The sequence below is a fragment of the Gymnogyps californianus genome, chromosome 20 (assembly GCF_018139145.2).
Source record: "Gymnogyps californianus isolate 813 chromosome 20, ASM1813914v2, whole genome shotgun sequence".
Lineage (NCBI taxonomy): Eukaryota > Metazoa > Chordata > Aves > Accipitriformes > Cathartidae > Gymnogyps > Gymnogyps californianus.
In genome coordinates, this window is record NC_059490.1 from 8,019,815 (window position 1) to 8,042,293 (window position 22,479).

General features: G+C 40.0%; 1 protein-coding gene across 1 annotated transcript in view; it reads left to right on the forward strand.

The window, feature by feature from the left end:
- Nucleotides 1–22,479, forward strand: part of SPECC1 (sperm antigen with calponin homology and coiled-coil domains 1) — a 75,540-nt gene that overhangs the window by 33,419 nt on the left and 19,642 nt on the right. Inside the window, exons 3-11 of the mRNA XM_050908811.1 lie at nucleotides 1,305–2,872; nucleotides 4,748–4,955; nucleotides 5,637–5,710; nucleotides 6,276–6,454; nucleotides 15,362–15,507; nucleotides 15,726–15,826; nucleotides 17,103–17,184; nucleotides 20,899–21,049; nucleotides 22,007–22,109. Of these exons, the coding sequence (XP_050764768.1) occupies nucleotides 1,305–2,872; nucleotides 4,748–4,955; nucleotides 5,637–5,710; nucleotides 6,276–6,454; nucleotides 15,362–15,507; nucleotides 15,726–15,826; nucleotides 17,103–17,184; nucleotides 20,899–21,049; nucleotides 22,007–22,109 (2,612 nt within the window). The remainder of the gene's footprint in view (nucleotides 1–1,304; nucleotides 2,873–4,747; nucleotides 4,956–5,636; nucleotides 5,711–6,275; nucleotides 6,455–15,361; nucleotides 15,508–15,725; nucleotides 15,827–17,102; nucleotides 17,185–20,898; nucleotides 21,050–22,006; nucleotides 22,110–22,479) is intronic.

A 22,479-nucleotide genomic window follows, 5' to 3' on the forward strand; every position in this document is an offset into this window, starting at 1 on the left:
GGGTTATGAAGTTGCTTGCAGTGTAAGGCAGTTGGCATGCAGTTGTGCAGCAGGGAGTCTGCTCCCTGTTTGGTCTTAACTGCTCTTTGATTTTCTGTGAATGCTGCACATGTGTATCAGCAAAGAGAGCCTCCCAAATGTGGGGAGATGTAATTGATTCTAGGATTTCCCCCCAGAGTGCTTCTGGAACTTGTTTTTATTGCAAACACTGGCTCACTAGCCCTTTTTGTTTGCATAACTGGCCCTTGCATCCTGTTTATGTGGCTACATCAGACAATATCTCTTCATTGTACTGTATCCCAAAACTTTATGGCTCTGTACTTTAGGGCTTTTCCTTTTGAGTAAGGTCCTGAAAAGAGGAATTTCTTAAATTCATAGTGTTGTCACTTGTAGTGGCATATAATACCTCCCCTTTCAACCAGCTTCTTTTCTTTAACCAGCTTGTTAGTACTTTCATGGTTAGGATGGCTCTTACTGTTTCTTCAGTACCCATGGTCCCATATTCCAAGAGAGCTTTGGAAGATGAAGATCAGCAACTCAGAAACTTTATTTCCCTTGTAATCACATAATGCTTTGCATTAAGTTGGTTGGGAAAAAACCCAAAAAACCACACCAACAACCAAACAGAACAGCATCAACTTTCTAACCTCCTTTTGCTCTTTCTCTGTAAGAGGATGGGAATTTATAACATGAAAAATCTCTCGTCCATCTGTGCAAGAAGCTGCAGCAACACAATTGTCTTAGTGTTAGAAGTGCCAGGAGAGTTTTTTATTTCACTGAATCTGCAGTCAGCATAAATGTTTCAGACCTTTTTTTATGATGATCTGCGTAAACTAAGCATAATGCAAATACGTTAGTTTTATGTGTGATAAAATATTCATGTGTGATAAAAATAAATTTTTTTCAAAGATGGTATCTTTTCTTAAGTTACTGAACTTTTCCCTAGAAATTAATAGGTTTAAATACAGCATTTCACAAAGTAGTGTAAAGAATTTTTATTTTCAAATAATTAATATCCTGATATTGGGGGTTGCAGTTCATGTATTGCAGCATCTACGTATTATATTATTACACTGGGAAAACATTCAGCAGACTGTGTTCCTTTGCGGGGGGTGGGAGAGGAAGAAATGCAAAATAATACAAGCCTTTGAAACATGAATCCACACACTCAGTCATGACTAAACCTATTCAAACACTCAGGTGTTTTTTCTAAGACTGCTCTAGGCTCTAGCATTGTTGTCGTCGTTGTGTGACTTGTTTTCTTTATGAACTAACTCAATGTGCCTCATCTCTTTCTCTTCAAGGAACAGTTTCAGCTGCAAAGCGCACAGGGATTCCAGCACCCCGGGAAATATCATCATCTGTATCCAGAGAGCGAGCCGTATTGCGTGGTCAAGCCAATACTAGGAAAACACAACCCAGCCCCACCTCTTCTGGTACACCGACTCCTACCAAACACGTGCGCCCCACTAGCAAGTCCAAGCAAGAGAATGAAACTGGTGACAAGGCTGTTCTGGAATCTCAGGTTAAAGAACTCCTGGCAGAAGCAAAGACAAAAGATTCTGAAATTACCAAACTCCGTTGTGAATTGAAGAAATGCAAAGAGAAAGGGTCACTTAATGCTGAAGGAATGGGTGCTTCCAACCAAAATTTAGAAACAGTATCACCTGTTGACATAGATCCATTAATACGGACCCTTCAGGAAAAAAACAGGACTTTTCAAAAAGAGCTTGCTAGCCTGGGAGAAGAAAATCGTGTTTTGAAAGAGAAATTGCTTTATCTAGAGAACTCTCCTCTCTCAGACACAACAACAAGCAGTGGAGGTGACAGCAGCCTCCCAACCCCAACTACCCAAGAATCCAGTTTTGGAAGCCCATCGAAAAATGTGTCAAGAGGTGAAATGGATGAGCACAGGCAGCATGTGAATGGGGGTGCGCTGCGCAATTCAGGTTCTTCCAGCAGTGATGTAACTAAAGCTTCCTTGTCACCCGATGCATCTGATTTTGAACATATAGCAGATGTACCTTCCAGGCCAACATCCTCCAACAGCAACCACTTCAAAGGTTCCAAATGCTCCACTGCAGGAAGTTCTCCAAACAATATTAGTGACCTTTCTGTTGCATCTCTTACAGAGAGAATACAAAAAATGGAGGAGAATCACCACAGCACAGCAGAAGAATTGCAAGCCACTTTGCAGGAGCTGTCAGATCAACAGCAAATGGTGCAGGAGCTGACAACAGAAAATGAGAAGCTAGTGGAAGAGAAAGCTCTCCTGGAGACTTCCTTTCGTCAACATAGAGACAGAGCAGAACAGCTGAGCCAAGAAAATGAGAAGCTAATGACGCTTCTCCAAGAGCGATCCAAGAATGAAGAAAGCAGAGCTCAGGAGGGGAAGGTCCTTGAACTGGAACAGAAATGTGCAGAAGTTCTTGAAAAAGCACAATTTGAAAGAGAGAAATTGCTCAACATTCAGCAACAGTTAACCAGCAGCCTACGAAGCTTAGAAAGGGAGCATCAAGATGCCCAGCAGGTGATTAAAAGCCTGAGAGAAGAAAATGAGAAGCTGCTTAAACTTCTGGAAGTGGAACAGCAGAGCAACAGCACAGTGACAAAAACTCTGGAGGACTGTAAAATTGCCTTAGAAGGTTTAAAAATTGAGAATGGCTCTCTCAAAACTCAGTTAGAGAGTGAGAAACAAAAGGCCGCAGAAATCAACGTGATGGGATGTACTACTGACAACTCTGAGGTCCAAGAGATGCTGAAAGTAGCCCATGCAGAAAAGGATCAGTTAGAAGCATCTTGCACTGAGCTTAAACAAGAGCTGCTGAAGGCAAACAGTGAACTGAAGCACATTCAGGGTCTGCTATCTAAGGTAAAGCAGTAACAGCTGTAAAAATATAATGGTTGTTTATCTGTCCTTCCATAAATAGGTAATTGTTGGTCTTTAGATTGTTGTTGAGCCATTGATTATAAGTTCCCGGGATTTAAACTGCATGAATTAGTTTTGAATGGAAGCTGGGGTCATATGATATTGTCTCTGTTTCTGCTGCTATATGCATATTTTCCCAGAAATAACTGTTAGCGTAGCTGTGTTTATAAATTAAAAACTAATTTCCCCTTATATCTTCTGCAGAATTTACTATTTTAGTAAATAGAACTGTGTATCAAAATTGGAGCAAAGAACAGGTCAATAAAAAATTACTTTGTTACGTGAACAAATAGTAGTGAAAATCATTTGGTAAACCAGATGGAGAGAAGGGCATGAGTAGTTAGAAGCAAATATTAAATTCTGAATAATTTATCATGATTAATTAGTAGTGAACTATAGGTGTCATTGGTCATGAGAACACAAGGACATGAGCTAATGCTCAGAGAGGCTGATGTTTACAGCAACATGACTAATGATGCACGGTCAAGCTCCAGATGAGATTATTTTCATAAAACTAAAATATTTTTACAAAAATGAGAAGTATTCTGGTTTGGGATAGGTAAAGTCAAGGCACAAAAATTGATTTATTTTAGAATAATTTTTCTCTGCCTCATTTGGTAGTTTGTAGCTTTGCTCCAAGCAAGCTTAAGTCAGTTACTGTTTCTATTTTCTGTGTGATCCCGGATGTTCAGAAGAGAGCTGCAGTGTGAGGCATCATAGAACAAGTGTTAATAAAGCACAAGCCAGTGATTATGTCCCACCAGCGCAGAAAGGGTGACAGTCAGTGTGTGCAGCCTTTCCTGTACGGGGAAGGGATCATGAGAAGAACGGTAAAATTGGCTAGTTGCAGAGGAAGAGAGCATTGCCAAAAAGCACCTCCATGATGTGAGTGATTTAGAAAATCCAGATGTCCTTTCAGTTTAAATAGGTGACCACAGCAAATGGAGTTAGTAGAGGAAGCTCCCAAGTGCTTACTGGAGCTGCAGCTTATGAAGAATAAATGAGAAACTGCTGAGTGCTCAGACTCTGTACCAAACTTTTATTGCTTGGTTTGGAAACCACAGATTTCCTCCTTTTTACTCTTCCTTTCCCTCGAATTAAGCTGTTTTGAATCATTGGCTGTTCATGACACCCAAACAAGACCACAGGCTTCTGTAAGGCTGCCCTTCAATCAGCCTGTGCCAGTGCTGCTCACTGAATTGGCAGCCTACACCTTGCTTTTCCGTAACTTGTTCGTACTCAGAGATCTCCCCCCAAACCTGGAAGCATTGATCTGTGGGCCTGAGCCAACAAACTGAAGTGCAGCAGATTCCCCCTTCAGTAATTCCAGATGTCCTATATCCAGAAATATACTTATCTGCAGTACTAGCTCTACTACATATGTTTTCACAATCCATTGAAAATGCACATGGTAAAAGCAGCAAAATTGTTAATGTGGACTAACTGATCACCATCTTGGCCCTAAGGCAGTGATATCACTCTTATAATTTGATACGTAAATAGATGTGGAGCTTTCCAAGAATATAATTCCTCTCTGTTCATTACCTGCAGAGATTGGTTTGGAATTATGGTCATCATATAGAAAACTTAATTTCCTTTGTAGCATCTTGTTCTGTTATCTTTATTATCAGGAAAGAACACTGACATTCATAGCTCATCTATGTTTCCTGAAACTGTTTCATTCGCATTGAAACTCAGTTTATACAATGCTTAGAACATAGATTCAATTCTTAAGTCTATGAGATGCCCAGTAAAATCTCTGAGTGATATCTCTTAAGCAATAAAGACAGACTTGCAGCTTTCTTTTCACCCTTCCAGGCTGAGAATGAGTGTGGTCAGCTGAAGGAGGTGTGTGACCGGCAGGCTGAGCAACTGAGCAGAACCAGCCAGAAGCTGCAGGAAAAAACATCAGAGAATGAAGCAGATATAAAAAACCTGAAAGAGACCATTTTTGAGTTGGAGGACCAGGTGGAACAACATCGTGCTATAAAACTTCACAATAACCAGCTCATCAGTGACCTAGAAAGTAGGTGGAGCTGAAAAAAGGATTTAAGTGAACTTATTCAGGGGGCTCAGTTATGGCTGCAACATGGAGGAGGAGGAGGCATGTCTTGATATGTGTGACAGGGGCCTCACTTTAGAAGTATTCCAATTTTGGCCAATCCTTTCTGTTCATGCACAAAAGTCACTATTTTAACAGTTAGTGCTCTAGAAGTAATATTAGAGGCAGTCTCCAAGCCTCATTCTTCAGCGAAGGATGTATTGCCCATTCTAGAAACTGGAATTACTGGCCTTTTAAAGAGCTTTTAGGGAAAAGCACTGGTAAGAGCTGTGAAGTCGAGGTTGCTGTCGCGTTGTGGAGGGGGAGCTGCCACCTGGTGGAATGAGTGGCAGATTTCGCTTACCAGCGTTAGCTTGAGTGCTCCAGGGTGTGTGTACTGAGTAAGTGATACTGCACATGTGATTCTGTACATTTAAAAGTCTGGTTTAATGCCTCAAAATAATGACTTATTTCAGAGATGTTTGAGTAACAAATCTACTGTTGATTCCATTCCTAATCCATTGACAGAGTATCTTAATTTCAGTTCAGTCTAGTTAGTGGCATTACTAGAAGCAAAACCAAATAGGCTGCTCTGCCCTCCCATTTTCGCTTTTCACCCTTGCCCTTATGTGTTTAATAATCTTTTCCCTTTTTTACTGTTCCTAGGTAAAGCAATGAGGCTGGAAGAACAAAAACAAGATACAGAGAGGCAGCTGAAGGCTCTGACTAAGCAAATGAAGGTAAGGCTTAGACTCCATGACAAAGCTAAGCTGAGCTTTTATTGCAATACTGGACTTGAGAGAAGCATTGTATTTTTCTAGAACAATTGTAGAAAGTTCTTTCTACATCCTTTCATTCTCCACTCCATTCATTTCTAGCTGTTTCTTTGCCTGTGAAGGAAAAATGTAATACATCCTTTGCAAATTACTTTTGCTTTTTCTACCTATGAACTTCTGCTACTTTGGAACAGCCGTTCCTGCTTCATGAATCATCAGTCACAATGAGCTCTTTTCCGCAACAGTGCTTGTAGTAGTATCACAAGTCTGAATGATCAATAGCTATAGGAAGAACTTTGATTGTACTTTTTGTATTGGAGTGGAGAGCTTAGCATCAGTTTCTTCTTTGGCAATCTCATCGGTACTGTGTAAAGAGGCAAGTATTTAGTTTGACCTCGGCATCATCTTGAAATTGTGGTGAAATCCTGGTCGCTTGTGATCACTGAAAGAGAGATCAATAACTAAGTGCTCAGCTCAAGTAGATGCATTTTTACAGCAAACAGTTTGGGGTTCTAATTGCTCTTTCTAGGAAGATACAGAAGAGTGGAGGCGTTTTCAAGCTGATCTGCAGACAGCAGTGGTTGTAGCCAATGATATTAAGTGTGAAGCCCAGCAGGAGCTCCGTGTGGTAAAGAGGAAGCTTCAGGAGGAAGAGGAGAAGAGTGCCAGACTGCAGAAGGAGCTGGATGAAGTGAAGGGCAGCAACAGGTTGGTTACTTAGAAAGGCCAAGATTTGATCTCTGTGACTGCTAACATGCATGCAAACAGTGCTTTGTCAATAACTATTCATTGGCTTGGATGTGCATGTTGTCTGTTTTTAACTCTTCTGACAGATTTTGTTGTCTCTTATTCTAAGATGTTTCTGTTCTTTTTCTTTTTGGCGATCTAGTTCTGTCAACTAGGCCATGAAGGTTTTAATCAGCAAATATTAAGTAATAACAATTGCCGATATCCTCTTATAGCTTTGTTCTCAATAAGGTATTCCACTGTGTTTGATTGCCTTCGTAACTCTCTGTGCAGCTGTATTAAACCATCTGTGAAAAGATTGGTTGGCTACATAAATTCAACGGGACATCCAGAAGAGAACTACTTAACCTGAGAGGAGTCAAGGACTGTATATATTCAAATTAAAATGAGGACTAGCTGGACTACTTTGTTCTGCAAGTCTGATATGTGTTGACTGAGTGATCAATGCAAGTAGTAGGATTCCTCATCTCACATCTCCTGTCCTTAATTTGAAGCCTATCGTGTGATTAGCTGTGTTAAATGGTCTGGACTGTGGCCTGGGTTAGCATTTAGCCCAGAAGCAACTTCGTCATGCAGTGGACCCACCTGTAAAACAATTGCTGTAGTCTCAGTGACTGGAGGGGGAACTGTAATTGTGAACCATTCAGAGATATACCCCAGCATGGTAAGCTGTATATGTGGGGCTTCCCTCTGTGGGAGCATGGTAAGAACAAAAATGACTTTTACAATTGAATCTGGAACCAGTACAGATGCCTTACAATGTGGCTTTTATGCAGTGCGTGGCCTTTTATCCAAAAATCATAGTACAATTGAAGTACTAAATAAGAAGAGATGAAAAACAAAAGATGTATTAGAAGGAAGAACCAAAATTTCTAAAGATGACAGTGCTCTGCTGTTTTGCATTGACGCAAGCAGAGCCAGCAGAGCTGCAGTGATGAACGTTTGTACAGGGGGAACGAAGAAAGACAAAATAACACAAACAGTGGTACTGTTTATCAAAAATGTGTGCCAAATTAATTTTGCTCCTCTAGATTTTTCCATTTAATCTCTTTCCCAGTAGATTCATGGCCACTGGTAGAATAGCCACAGGAACATGGTGAATCCTGTAATTTCTTGCAGGTGGAGTAACAGTCCAGCTTTGTTGCACATATTTGCTCACTGTTTTCCGTTCAGGAGTTTCCACAGCAGCTGTACAGTAGATGGGAGTAAAAAGATGGGAGAGCTTTTGTGCGGAGGCGTATGGATCAGAATTCCTGGATTGAAGGAACAGAAATACTTCTTTTCAGAAAAATAAAGGAATGTGTTTAAGCTCTGGTTTCATTATCAGAGTCCCCAGTGGATGCAAAGAAAAGCTATTACAGACTATGTATTCAGACAAAATGATTACCAGACAGTACTTAAGCTCTGGGCTCTCTTTCCATTACTAATTTGTTCTTAATGAAATTTCTCTTTTTTAGAGTGGGGTCCATATATAAGGGTGGGAATCATATACTTGTAGTTTCCCCTCTTTATTCTTTTGTTTTTTAATCTGAAGATGTATTTGATAATACTTAAATTGAATAGAAGATGACCTGCTAATTTGCAAACTGGGATATTTGTCTTCCATGTATAAGGAACATGGCTGCATTGTCAGCTCTTTGGCATAAGAAGTCTGAGCTGCAAACACTGCTTTTGAAATTAGATCCCCAGAATCCATACATACGTAGTTCTAGAAGGAGGTATTCAGACATGTATTTAATTCAGTCAGTTTTGGCGTTTGTCTCTCCCTCTTTCACATATGTATAGATATATGTCTGTCTTTGCGTCATGTTGACTGCCTGTATAGCTTGCTTTGAGTATTACGTTGGTCATCGAGCCAGATATACTGTCTGCAGTGGGCAATATTTATTCTCTTGGAAAGACAGGTGTTGAGACCAAATTTTGCATCTGTCAATTTAAGTATAACTAATTTGACTCTCAGTCTCCATGCAGAGAGTGCAAAATTTCTGTACTGAGTGGTATGGAGAAGGTAATGAAGCCTATGTAAGTCATTGTCTAAACAAACCAGTGATCAACAGCTAAGCACTGAAATTTTAAAACTGTACTGACCTATAAAACAAATTCTTGAAGTCGCCAAAGCTCCTGCTGAGAGCCAGTTCTACACTCCCCATTATTTTTGCATTCCTGAGGTCACTGTCTTCCCCAGCACCTCAGCTTCTTTTGCTCAGAAAGTTCTGGGGATATTCTCATTGTTGCTTTTAGTCAGCTTTCACAGATGCTACTGCTCAGAATCAGCAGTAGATTCTGGTACCTGCGGTGACTTTTAGTGCATGCTCAGCACTGGTGGAAACAGTTTGTAGCATGATACCTCAACACAGTCTATAAAGTATTCCTCATATTTGCTAATGCTGAGCAGCTGTGCACTCAGCTGAATATCTGACAGTCCCTAGTGAAAGTTTCCTGTCTGATTTTTAAGCTCCGATTGGAAAATGTACCTTCCAAATAGCTTGCTACTCAAAGGTTTTTGGCAAAATCTCAGCCATCTCTTGAGGGTCATTAGACTCCACCTCATAAATTGATCTTGAAGCCAATTTATCTCCTACGACATCCTGCCATTTTAATGTTTGCCTGTGGCTGCCAGAGTTCCTGCCTCCAAGTTTGATTTCACCGTTACATTCTTCTAATCAGACAAAAAGTCATTTTTGGTTCAGGAACAGCCAAAGAACTTGCAGAAAAAATCCTGATGAGGTCATCAGAGTTCATCTGAATGAAGGTAAGAGCCTCTCTAAGGCATCTTTAACACAGATTAAATGTCTAATTCTATGACTAAGAATGTTGGGGGGAGGTTGGACCAGCATCAAACAAATGGAATAAGGAAGACAGGAGTTAACTTGTCCAAAGTTAGTACTGATTGAAACCTACAAATTGATTAACCCATGTTTCAGACAGTCTTCTATGATATTTTACATCCTAATTAATGTTATTTCTCTGCAGTAAAATGCAAAAGCTTACAATCTACTGTTGTGTAACTGTCTCCTCACAGGTGGTGGAAATTGAAATTACATAGTCTCCATACTTGGAGGTTTTCAAGACCAGACAGGATAAGACCCTGAGTAACCTAGTCTGACCTCGTAGCTGACTCTGCTTTGAGCAGGAAGTTAGACTAGGTGACTTCCTGAGGTCCCTTCCAACCTGAATTATCCTATGATCCTGTAGCAAGTTTCACCTTTTCAGAGCACTCACCTTGGAAATAAATTCATTTTTGTAGCTGTTTTCGGATCAAATATTTAAGTGGTGAAAAAAAATGCTGTGTTGGGTTTGTAACACAAAGGAAGAAAGTTATTGCTGAAAGTACCCAAATTATGGACGGCTCTTCTTGGCTTCATTACATACCCATTTCCAAGCCTTTCTGGCAATACACTGTTTAGCAGCAGTGAAAGTTTCAAGGTTTGTCTTTGACTCTTTCCCTTCAAGTTCTCAAAATGATTTTGGCACTATAACATTATGTGCCTTGAACCAAGAACATGGAGGGAAGACAGTTGGGCTGGGAGTAGTACTTAGAAAACAGAGAAATTATATCTGTAATTAAATGAGCGACTTATTAGAATAATAAAAAAATTTCACCAAATCCTCAAACGGAAGCCTAAAGTGAAGATTGTGATGTATCCCACTAATTTGCTTCTGTTCTTCCTCCTAAAGTCTCAAATGCCACAGCATGGCAGTGTTACATGCTTTTTCTCCTGGAAATAAGCTTGTACTCTATGTGTATTAAACCCTGCTGTCAGTCTGTATGTGCTGATGTGCTGCTCATTTGTGCCTGTGTTTTGCAGCTGTTCTGTCTTCTAGAGGTTTAATAGTTCATTCTGCTCTCACTGAAAGTAGGCAAACTACAATGTCAGAGCAGGGTCCTTGAAGTATTGTTTGTTTGCTCTAGTTAGTGACTCCTCAGACTTGTGGGGTTTTTTTGTTTTTAACAGTGGGTGGAGATTATTCCATCCCCTTTGATGTAAGGACCCTGAAACAGAAACTCTGACTGAGGTAGAGCAACTCTAGTTGCCTGGACAGGTTCATGTACCCATTTTGAATGAATAGTCCTAAATGATTAGAGGAGACGAAAGCCAGGAACACTACCATCCCTGTCCTTTGAAATTGGTTCCCTGGCTTTAAATACTTAATTTCTTCCTATCTGAGCAACGTAGATTTTTTTTCTTCTGTATTTTGTATTGTTGTTTGCTCATCACGTCCCAAAGCTGAGTTAGTGGAGCGTTAAGGTGGTACTTCAACTGTCCTGGCAACACTGTCAGCATTTTCCCCTCTCCCCTTTATTTAGTGATGATGGGATGATTAACAGTAAAAATAGAGAGCTGTACCTCAGGATGGGCATTGTATTGCTGCTTATAACTTCCCCGATTGTTGTCTGTATCTCCATAGGTGCCTGGTCTCTACCAGCTAACACAACCCTGATTGGATGCGTAGCCAGGCCTGTGAGACACTTCAGGACATACCTTCAACTTGCAGCTGAAAAAGGGAAGTTTCCATTCGAGAAAGCACCTCCAGTTTTTTATTGTCCTGCAAAAGTCAATTGTATCGCAAAGTGTGAATGCTGCTCAGGTCCACCTCCTCCCCATGGGCAAGAGCCTATTTCTTTGTTTCAGAAGGCTTCTCTCTTCAAGACTCCATGAGGTGGAAAAAGTTCTGAATTAGTCTAAAGCCATCTAGGCCATAAGAAGTAATCACAGAGATTTGGGGAACTGAAATAACTGAGGGCTTTTTTGGAGGGATGGGGGTATTTGCCCTGAAACAGAAGTTCAAACATGCCATTTTAAGCTTAAGCAAAAAATAAAACTGAGTGTGTATGTCTAATTTATAAAATTTAATGCGCATACACATTGAGTTCTCCATACAGTATTCATAGATCTATCTGTGTGGTCTAAATACATGTATGCATACAGATCAGTATGTATACATACGCACACAAACTCAAGCGATAGGTTACTGAAATCCAGCAGGAAAACTGAATAGAAACATAAAGTTATTTATTCAGTATCAGCTGCTTTGATGGTTTCAGATTTTTAATATTGTATTGACAAGGCACTCGCCACTGGGTGGCATGTCTGACTCAGTGTGTGTGTGTTAGGAAGCGAGGTGGTGCCCAAGGAGCATGTCCTCCTATGACTTTCACAGAGAATGTCCCACATGAGGTTTGTCCTGGCTGTGAGAATTGCAGATGGAGAGATCAGAAGGAAAAGAAGTTGATATATCAAGTCCCCTAGTAAATAGCCTCTCAGAAAGGAGTCTTTCTCATGCCCTTAACTCAGGTGATCAGGGAGAACTTGCTGAAGTTCAGCTTTGCAACTGGAGACACCTGGAGAGAGCTTTACCTGGATGCTAAGGAGAAACTCAGAAGTCACCGTCTCTACCAGGAGATCATCAGGATTCATTCCAGGACTGGAATTTCATGTTTTGGCTGTGGGATTCCCATCCTTTCCTCCTGGATATGAAGACCTAGCAAGGGCCTGGTCTCACAGCAGGCTGAGCTAGTAGAGGATTCTGCGGAATGTCCTGGCTTTGGCATGGCCTTCACCTTTGTGCCGTGCTCCTGGAGTGTATGCATATATGCACACTTGTGTTGCCTTTCTTTTTCTGTGCTGGCAGCTGTTGAATGTTGGTTTTTATGTTTAAGAAATATATATTGAAGTGCCAAATAAATGTTTAAGTGTCTGGAATTGTCTGCTGCCTGCCCTTGGCCTCTCTTCTGTTCTATGCATCAGTAGCTGTGTGTCTCTTCTTTGTGTCCCTTGGAGTTCAGGAGGATTCACAACAATGACAGGAACTGTGTCAAAGACTAAATTGCAGAGTAATTATTTCTGAAAATATGGTTCTGTGGTCCTAGGCCACCTGTAACGAAGAGGTCATTGGAGCAGTTTAGAAATTTCACAAACACATGAAGGCTGCTGTTGCCAAAATCTATACATTAAGCACAGAAAGACTTGCATCTTGTTGGTGGTCTGTTGTCTGCATATTCCAAACCTAGAAAACAAGGAGACTAGTTCTTGCCATTAGAGAGAAGCTCACTGCATCTACTTTTCTCACCAATGAATGAATGAAACTAGGCCGTGGTTTTGTGAAAAGGACTGCACATTTTAATTCCTTTGTGGCTAAAGTGCTCTGCTTCCTCCTGGAGCTGCTCCACGTAAGCCAGCTGCACTTGCAGCATTTATCTATGTAAACCATTCATTCTTGTTTCAAGGAAAGCATACAGCAGTAGATGACATTTTGTTCAAATCCATCCTTTTTGTAGCAGAGTTTGCTTAGTCTTCTTGGATGGCCTAAGCTATACTAAGCTGAATAAATTCTGTGCACAAGGAGTCACTTTTGGTTTGAAGTTATGGCTTATCATTAATCTAAGTCATGTTGTCCTATACTGTCCTCCTGAATGAGCTTGCTACTGCAAGTTAAGCTCTTACTCTTCTGCTTTTCTATTAAGAAACCCATATATGTACACATACATGCATCCCCTTATCATACAGATTTTTCTCTTTAAAAATGGAAGGTACTCACCAAGTTTCGTAACTCTCCATTGCTTGTTGGCTGGCATGTGTGGTTTTAGTTGAAGCAAATAGGTCTCAGCACTATTCTTCCTACCTTTCATGCCAAGGTTTACAGCACGAGAGGCCTCAGTTTTCTGATGTGATTGTGTTTATTCTGGGAGGTTGTTTCAGGGTGCATTAGAAGCCTATTACAAATATACAGACTTAAGATTACAGGAAGCATCCTAACAAAATTGGAACCGGTAGTAGCTCCAGCACTTGAATCTTCATAATTACTCTGTACAATGACAGAATAATGGCATGTGATTTCTCAATGGACTTTTCTGTGGCATGGCATAAGGGCTGGTCTAGTTACTCTATTTAACATGTTTGCATCCTTTTGTAATGCTAGGCTGAGGAGACTAGTCTGTGAGGTTTGAGCTGTTCTCAGAGTTAAATCCTAACCAATAAAGTGATGGCTGCCTAGAGCATACCTCTGGCTTGCTTTATTCTCAAGATTTGCCAGCTGGCCTACAGCCATTTACTATTCCTTTCTTACTCTGATAATATTCCACAAACCTTGTGCATACCCTTGTTACCTGGATAACTAGACAGAACTCTTGCATAGTGGCCTATTTAATTCTTGTAAGTGTAGTGGATTGCATTGGGTGGCTTGGTATCTTGAGGCAGAAATCTATCCTTCCTCCATACTTTACTAGAAGCAGGACTCCTTTAGCTTTTGTGTTTTCGTATAACTAAAGTGCAGATGCTATCACCTGTTGATTTGTTGTTTATGCTTTATGAAGCCACAGAAGAAAAAGTGAAGGGTACAACTTAAAGTTAGTCAGCAAAACACTGGCTCCATCAGAGCTCGGTGAATCTTATCCAATCTGCCTGTCCTCCTTATTGGATTAAATGGAGAACGGAACTGAAATGGCTTTTTCTCTAGCCATCTGCCTCTGCAGGCTCCCCTGGCACACAAGGAGCTTGAATGAATTAGCAAAGAAATAGCCAATGTCTGCTTAAAGACAGCACCTCCTTAAGCTCTGCCAAAAATAGAAACATGAGTCGTTCTTATTCTGTTATTGACTGACACCCTTTAGCCCTTTGCATTTTGCGGACTGTGATGCTGAAAGGGAAAGAAAAAGACTCTGACTTCTATTTTTAGCTCAACAGAAGTTGTTCAGCCCCATAGGCACTTTCTGGATGGAGTCCTTCAGCCTTCTCATGAAATAATTTCTGGTTTTGTGTTCATGTAGCTCTTGGTGCCTACCATACTTAAAAGTAGGGAAAAGTGGTGATACCGCAGAACCTGTAGATCAGCACGCATTTCTTAAGCAGCTAGGGGATCAGGAAAGTAATGTATAAATACTCTCTTTTTACGTGACTAGACTTTGTTATCTAATTGCAGCTTTCCTAAACTAAAGCTAGGTAATTACACTCGAAGTCTACCTGAGAGCTACCGGGTAAGTACAGTGTCAGTGCGAAGCAATGTCAGCCAGATCTGTAAAATGCATGACTAGAAGCAACAGTTATACTGTACTATCACGTTTGCTGTTTAACACAACTGTGGACTTTTCTGTACTAACTCCTGTAAGTCCAGCACCTAATCTTGACTTCAAAATTTCTTTTCAATGGAGTAACTTAATGATCCTTCCTGTTAAAATATGAGCCTTATTTCTATTTTGAGTTTGTCTATCTCCATTCTAGCCATTGAATTTTGGTGTTCTTGTGTCTGCTAGGATGAAGCACTTAACAGTTTTATTCCCCATATAACTGGTTATGGATTGTGATTGAGGGTTTACTTGTTCAGCAGATGTCCTTGTTGATAAGCCGTAAGAGTTGAGTTTCCAAAGTTTTTCATTATGGCATATATTTTCTGGTTTAATTTTTGTGGCATTTTAACTGGTAACAATTACTCCAGCAGTGGCCACGCCAATTAAAAACATAGAGTGTAAAATAACATCTTTATCTTTGGTTACTTTCCTCATTATACACTGAGGACCACAGTAGCCCCTTGGCCCCTGTGCTGTATTGAAAGCCCATCTTCAGGTAATTATCGATGATTACTCACAAGTCTCATTGAACTGCCTTTTTCTATGATAATCCTCCATCCTGTGTGAGGATGGGGAATGGGGATGATATGGTTAACAAAGCAGAAAAGTTTGTTAGACTCAATGATTTAATGTTTGCCAGGCACTCCAAGAAAAGAACATGAACATTCTAATGAGTGGTCCATGTTCTGGGCATTACGATAGAAGATGTGTGTCCTTGGATTTGCCTTACTACATATAAAGACCTTTAATCTCTACTTGCACTTCCTGTTGCCCCTGACTTTGATCTGGTTTCTGCTTTGCAGGCTGACAGCTGAAGAGGTAGAATCTCTAGAGGCAGATACAACCAACCGCTGGCAAGGAGTCTGCATTAGCAGAGCATCTCCCACACCATCAGAATCTGCAGCCACTGTGAAGTCACTGATAAAATCATTTGACTTAGGATGCTCAGGTATTTGAACACTGTATTTTATAGCAAAAAATTTTTCTAGCAGTGAACAGGTAATTTTTCCCATTTTGTGCTGCTTCTTGCTTCTTAATGGATGTTTTCTGCAATGCTTGGTACATAAATACTATCTGTGGAATGTCACTACACCAGTGGTTCCATGTTCTGACAAGAGGGAGATAGTTGGGTTGAAATGCAAAAGTTTCCACATTTTTTCCTTGCAGGTAGCACTGGACAGAACATCACGGTTCACAAGGTCCCCAGGAGCCCTCTAAGTGGAATTCCAGTGAGGACAGCCCCAGCAGCTGCTGTTTCCCCCATGCAGGTACAAGGACCTCTTTCCATCCTTGTAGTTTTAAAACGGGTAGATGCAGTGTTTGCTACAGCATGACATAGCTTCAGCATGCCAACATGCATATGTTGACAAGGGGAAGGGGAAACTCATCTGTTTATTTGCGGTGAAACATCAAATGCTGTAGTACTAACAAAAAGGATCAAAGTGAGTTTGTCTTTGACTTCAGCTTAGAGGTCTCAGTGGACGGATGTGAACTCTTTGGAATACAATTCTGAACTTTAATCACTGTTGACCAGAAAATAGGTTTCAATTATTGGGAGTGAGTTATAGGAAACATCAAACTAAACTAGGTAGCTGGCATGTGAGTTGAGAGACATGGGATAATAAGTTTCTAAAATGTATGCTCCTAGTTATCCAGTAAGTTCATACAGTGCTGGATGAAGAGCTCTTACAGTTTGGGTTTTTTCCTACTGAAGCATAACTGCTCTGAAATGTAGTACTTCTTATGTCACTACACCAGTTAACTTTCTGTTAGCAATTTTCAAATCTGTGATGCAATGTTATTGGAAATACTGCTTTTGTGAATGATGGAGAAGCAAATGCGCTGTGCTTCCTGATTTCCGCATATGGGGAAGGTGGCATACCATCAGACTGCTAACCTTTCTAGGCTAGAGAAGCCATTGTATGTTTTTTTGACTGGGTGGTCAATGGACTTACAACAGGATATTCCCCTCTGAATCTGGGTAAAAAAAGAGTTGCGAGGCTACAGTGTTTAGGTGAGTGTTCTGAAGAATCAGATCACTTTGAAAGACTACTTAACATTTCCTTCAAAGAATCAGCAAAGGAAGTTTAAAGAATGGGATTAAACAGAGGTCTGGGAACCTTCTATTAATGCCTGGCTGAGGGGGTATTAATGCTGAAAACTGGTGCTGGGGCTGCAGAGACAAGAATCCTTCTGACTTATGATACGGGGTGCTGGGGACAGAGGCAGGCTTAGGAACAGGCATTCTTACTTTGGGTTTGTGACACTAGATTATGTTTGGCAAGAGAAAAAATGGTGCAAATAGAAATGTGAAATAGTTCAGGAACCAATATATTACCAGCTAAAAATATTGTCCCTTTGTCCTTTTATTTTTCACAACGATTTATTCAGCTCTAGGTACAGCTGATACCTTGTTGAAAGGTTTCTGTATCTCTCCACCTGCTTTGTGATCTTGAGATAGCAGAAACTTCTTTTCTTTCTGCTTGCCTATTTAAGCAGGATGGCTAGTATTTTTTAATTATCTTTTGTATGTTTGTTTCACAGAGACATTCTGTTTATAATAATGCCAAGCCAGCCGGCAAGGGCGTTGCCAGACACACAGATCTTTCAGACCTTCCTCTTGCAGGTAAGTTGCAGTAAACATACAAACATTGCCTCTTTTAACTAGCAAAATCTTGTCATTAACTGGCCTCTGCCTGGGCCATTTTTCCTCTTCCCATATGGTCAAAGGAAACATGAAAAAGTGTCTTCAGAGTCTTTGTTTTAGAAAGCTTATTAATTTTGTTGTGTTTCCATTCCCATCTTGATCGTAGCCTTAGAAAACTAAAAAATAGCTGATTTATTATGGTCTGCCAACACAAACTTGCCGTCTTTATTCCAAAGTATCCATGGCACCTCTCTAATCCATGCTGTGGAACTGGAGAGGATTGGATTTTGTTCAACATGTATGTATCTGGAACAAGTCCAAAGCACTGTCTTTTGAGGGTTTATTTGTTTTTAAATTGAGCTTCATTTGAAATACATCAAACATTTCAGATACCGATGTGACTGTTTTAGGAGCAGTCATATTTGGGCTTGAAATAGTTTGTTTTGAGAGTTCTCAAGAGATGCGTTTGTTTTTATTTCACACTTTGCTTTTGTTCTCTTGTCATTTAATATTCTTTTCTACCAGTGTTTGTTTCCCATTTTCTCTGGGCCCTTTATTTTGATTATCTAGTCCTGAATGTAGTTGTTGCATTGGAATCAAAGCTAGTAACAACAGATTATTGAATTTTTAAGGACAGATGAAATATTATATTCCTGTAGTGAAACCTCAGTGAAACTGCAGGGAGGGACAAAAAAAATCAGTCATAACTTCTTCATTGGTAGACTGTATTTTCTGCAATAGTTTGCTAGTACAGGAGAGAAATTAGAACCTGTCTTAATTTTTAGACTCTTCAGATAATCTGCTAAGCTTCCCCTTCTGCCATTAAAAGATGAAGATATACTAGATCTGAACAGCAAAACAGGTTATAGGGTAGATGGCAGCATAAACAAATAACGTCTTGTCTGTGCTACTGGCTTCTCCTGCAGGAGTAAATGCTAAGCAAGCAGAAGTTATCAGTGGAACAGACAGAGTTTATTTATTTGTATCAGTTGGTTTCCAGAAAATGTCTTGCATGAGAGTATACAATGATCCTAAGCAGAACATAAGACCTTTTTAATGTCTACCAGTTCAGTGTAGAGTGAAGTAATCTGTCAACTGTGTAATATAATGCCAGTCCGTAATAATAAAAATCCCACTTCAGGCCGTGGGTAATTACTGTTATTACTCATAGACAATTGTTCTGTGAAAATCTGTTGAAATCAATAGATATTTTATTAGCCATTGTATGGTAAAAATTTATGGTTGCTTATCTAACAAGTTCCTGTATTTACAGCTTCTCTTTGTACCTGGGTTTAGTTTAGTTCCAATAATCCATAGCAAAGGCTTACTCACTATAAAGTTGTAATAGCTCTGGTTCCAATCTAAATAGTCCTGGAAGGCAGTTGATCCAAGCCCTATGCAAACAACACTGAAATAAAAAATATCCCCAAGGAAATTCAGAGTGAAGTAGTCCCCATAATAATAATCTTCTGGCTGATTCCATCTGATCAGTATCACAGCAGGATTCTGTGATGTCCTTAATATGACCCAAATGTTACGTTGGAGAGGAGAATGGATTACTTAGCAGAGAGCACTGATCTTTGGCTATGATCTTTTCGTTTAGAATCAGAGGTTTACTGGTTCTGTCCTGGAGTTTCTAGCAGCCAGAAATAAGTCAAAGGAAGTATGTTACTCATGCAAGTGAGACTCAAAGTACAAAACTAGATACGGTTAACTTGCACCACTTCAGGCACTACTGTGTAATTCAAGCCGGTAACCACAAAGTTTCTTTAAATAGTGCAAATAGATAGTAGGAACAGAATGGGATTTTCCTTAATCATGTTGCATATTTTTCATACGATTATTGTCCTGTTTCTCTTTCCTAATATGCCCTCGTCTTCTCCCTCTTTTCTTTCTAGCTAGATGCTTCCAATAGCCTTTGTACCTATCTGGGATCCTTCCTTCTCCTTCCTTTTTCTGTACCATGCATGAACACATCCTGAATGATTGGCATAGCACTTTCTAGTTAGACCATGCCATTAGCCAGTCCAATTACGTTAATGACAATTTAACAGTGCGTTTTTTTTGCTATCCTTATAAACTAGTGAGAAACCTACTTTCCTCTACATAACGTTCAGATTTTGTTTATTGATATGCCTTTTACAGTAGATCTGTTTCTCTAAGCAGAATATTCTTAAGTTTAAAACGGTCCCAAGAATCATTCATTGGTTGCCTGTCTGATTGGTGTGGCTATTTAAATTTGAGGCAATTCCCCATAAATCCAACAAAATGAGGAGCTAGAGGAGTCATACACATTTGGAATATATAGTGGAAAACCAACAAAAAGACTTTTAAAAAGTATGCTGTGTGCTATTTCTTGTTTGTTATGGATTCATGGTGCACACAAAGAAGGGACAGGTGAGTGGAAGGAAGGATGACCCTTACTGAGCAAGGTGTATGCAATCCAGTGCAACAAAGCTCTGCCAACGTCCAAGTTGCTGGAAAGGAGACACTCTCCTGGAACTGGCTTCTGTCCTTTTCCATCTGGACTTCTTAATAGATAGGAACTTAGCAGCCCTTTATGCTGTGGAAGGAAGGTGCAGAAACGCCTATAGCTCTCAGCAGCTACAAATGCTGATGTAGTCTTACGAAATTTAGGAGCCAAAGCAAGGGCAGCTGCACGCTTGTTGGAAGGATGTGTTTATCTGGCAGCTGCTGATACACACACCCCAGTTACTGCTGAAGAGAAATTTAGGACTGATTCAGTGGTACTAGCCTTTTGCTGAAGCTGAGATAAGAAGGAATTCACACCTCTAGGTGATATGGCATTAATTGATAATTAACATAGGGAGGTAACTGAAAAGGAGGAGAAAAAGTTGTGTTCCACATTCAGTTAATTTCTGATACCAGCTCATAATGTGCTGGCCATAGGTCCTGGCTTGTTGACACTTTGTCTACAGAAATGAAGCAGCCAACTTTCCCTGTGTTATACATCATTCTACCTCATGATTGATATGTACGGGGAGATAATTTGATTTCTATGATCTTTGGCTTCTCTTCAAAAACCTACCAACATTGAATTCTATGGCTACTAATTTTGTTGATTTTATTTTATTTATATACATACACACATATATAAATATATACCATAAAATATATTATATAAAAATACGTAATATATGTAATAAAAATATAGATGCATCTACTATGAATATATTGAGACTTCCCAAAGTTCTGTCAGATAGGATGCCAACCATCATGTGATAATAAGTGCCTTTTACTGCTGCCCTGAGCTGGGTTGTATTCAGGAGACAAGAGGCTTTCTTGTTACAAGTCTGCTAATGGCAGAAAAGAAATTATTGTACTAGGGCTGGTCAGTCATCTGGTGAAGATATCTGGCAATCAGCTTTTGAACCCTTTAAGACTGTAGATTTTGGTATTTCCCCTCATTCACCTGAGGCCCCTACCCCCCAGCAGGAGTATCAATCACAGGAAACCAGGCAGTCTGTACTGTTGAAATCATCAAAGCCATTCCTTGTTATGATCACCTCTAATCTGCTCAAGGTTTCCTAGCCCCATGTGTGTTTAATGAACAAATGAGTACATTTGTTTAGAATCAAAACAACAGACTACATATTGTGTGCTAGGTGGCAGGACAGTGATTAATCAAATTCCTCAGACTGCAAAATGACAGCTTTTTTTTAATTCCCACAGACCTTCTGAAGGGGAGAAATGAAGAGCTGAAACCAGACCATTACCTCCGTAAAAGCCCCTCCCTGGAATCCCTGAGCAAACCCCCTATGGCCTTCAGCAGCCGAATGCTTGCCTCTACCCCCAGCAGCTCGAAACCCCAAAGCAAACTCAGGTACCAGCTCAGTTTCCTGCGAAAAACAGCACGCTGGAAAGATTGACAGCATTACGTGGCACCAAAATGAATGTTTTAATCTGGTAGACCCCTGTCTCCAGTGGAAACTCTGCTGGCTAATCTGTCCAGTTCAGAATTACCAGGCTGTGTCAGATCCAGATGTGAAAATTCAGATTATAATAACCACAATTATCTGTAAGATGAGCAATCATGACAAAATGAGGATAGCAACCTTTCAGGAACCACTAAGTTGTATACAAGAATTCCATCATGTGTACAAGTGGTCAACCCTCATTGTCTTACAGTAGCTTTGCATGTTATGGTGAGCTAAAAACTAAAAGCTTTGAGGTCTAAGGGAAACCTGGACACATAGTTTTCTTCTGTCTTGAGAAAAAACATATATTTTGCTCTGATCTCCACCATTATTTCCAACAGTAGAAACTGTAGGGTGGAGACAATGCGGGTGTTCTGATTGTTGGCCTTTAACTGTCCTCAAGGCCTTGACTGCAATACAGGTTCCAGATTTTTCATTTTATTCAAGAACTCTTTCTGCAGCAGCTCAATTGGATGTGAATTTGCCGTTACGGATTCTTCAGATAGTTTCTTTCAAGTCTACACCCTAAATCCTAGTTTTCAATATGTAAAGCAAAGAGGTTGCTTGAAAATTTTATAAGTAAAGCTGATGAAAATAATAGCAGAAATGCTGGGTTAACACATGCCATTGAATATCCATAGGCTGCTGTTTTTTCAGCTTTTTGTATGCAGTGATACCAACTGAATTTTTCTCATCTAAAGGCAAATACAGAATGCAAGCTCTGAAAGCTATTACAGTTTGGTTTACATTTAGGTTCTGTGCTGCCATTCTGCTTTGTCCTACAGATATTATTTACACACTGGTAAAAAGTAAGAGACTTCAAGCATATTTATCTTCTTCTCCCTTATGCTTCCTTGGATTAGTGTGGAGAGAAAGGACCCGCTGGCAGCCCTGGCTCGGGAGTATGGTGGTTCGAAGAGGAATGCTCTGTTGAAATGGTGCCAAAAGAAGACTGAAGGTTACCAGGTAAGGGAATAGGTACATTTTTACTTTTCTCTGAAGAGTAATTAATCACTTTCCTATAGGTGTGCAGTAAGCAATGTCACTTCAAAGAAATATGTGCATTTCAGTCTGCTGATTTTTGCATGTTTACTTCTACTCGGTGTTTCCATCCTCTTCCTTCAGATTTCTTTAACACTGCAGTCCCCAATATTACATTGTCATAAGTAATTCATATACAAAACCCAAAATATTTACTGCATCAAAGGTCACTGATGGTGAGAAACAGAGTGTATATGCGCAGCAGCTTCAATTTGGCATCAATTTTTGAAGTCACATTCTAATATTTTTTCTGTAGGCTTCTGTGGGCAATGTGCTATTGTGAGAGTTTTTTCAT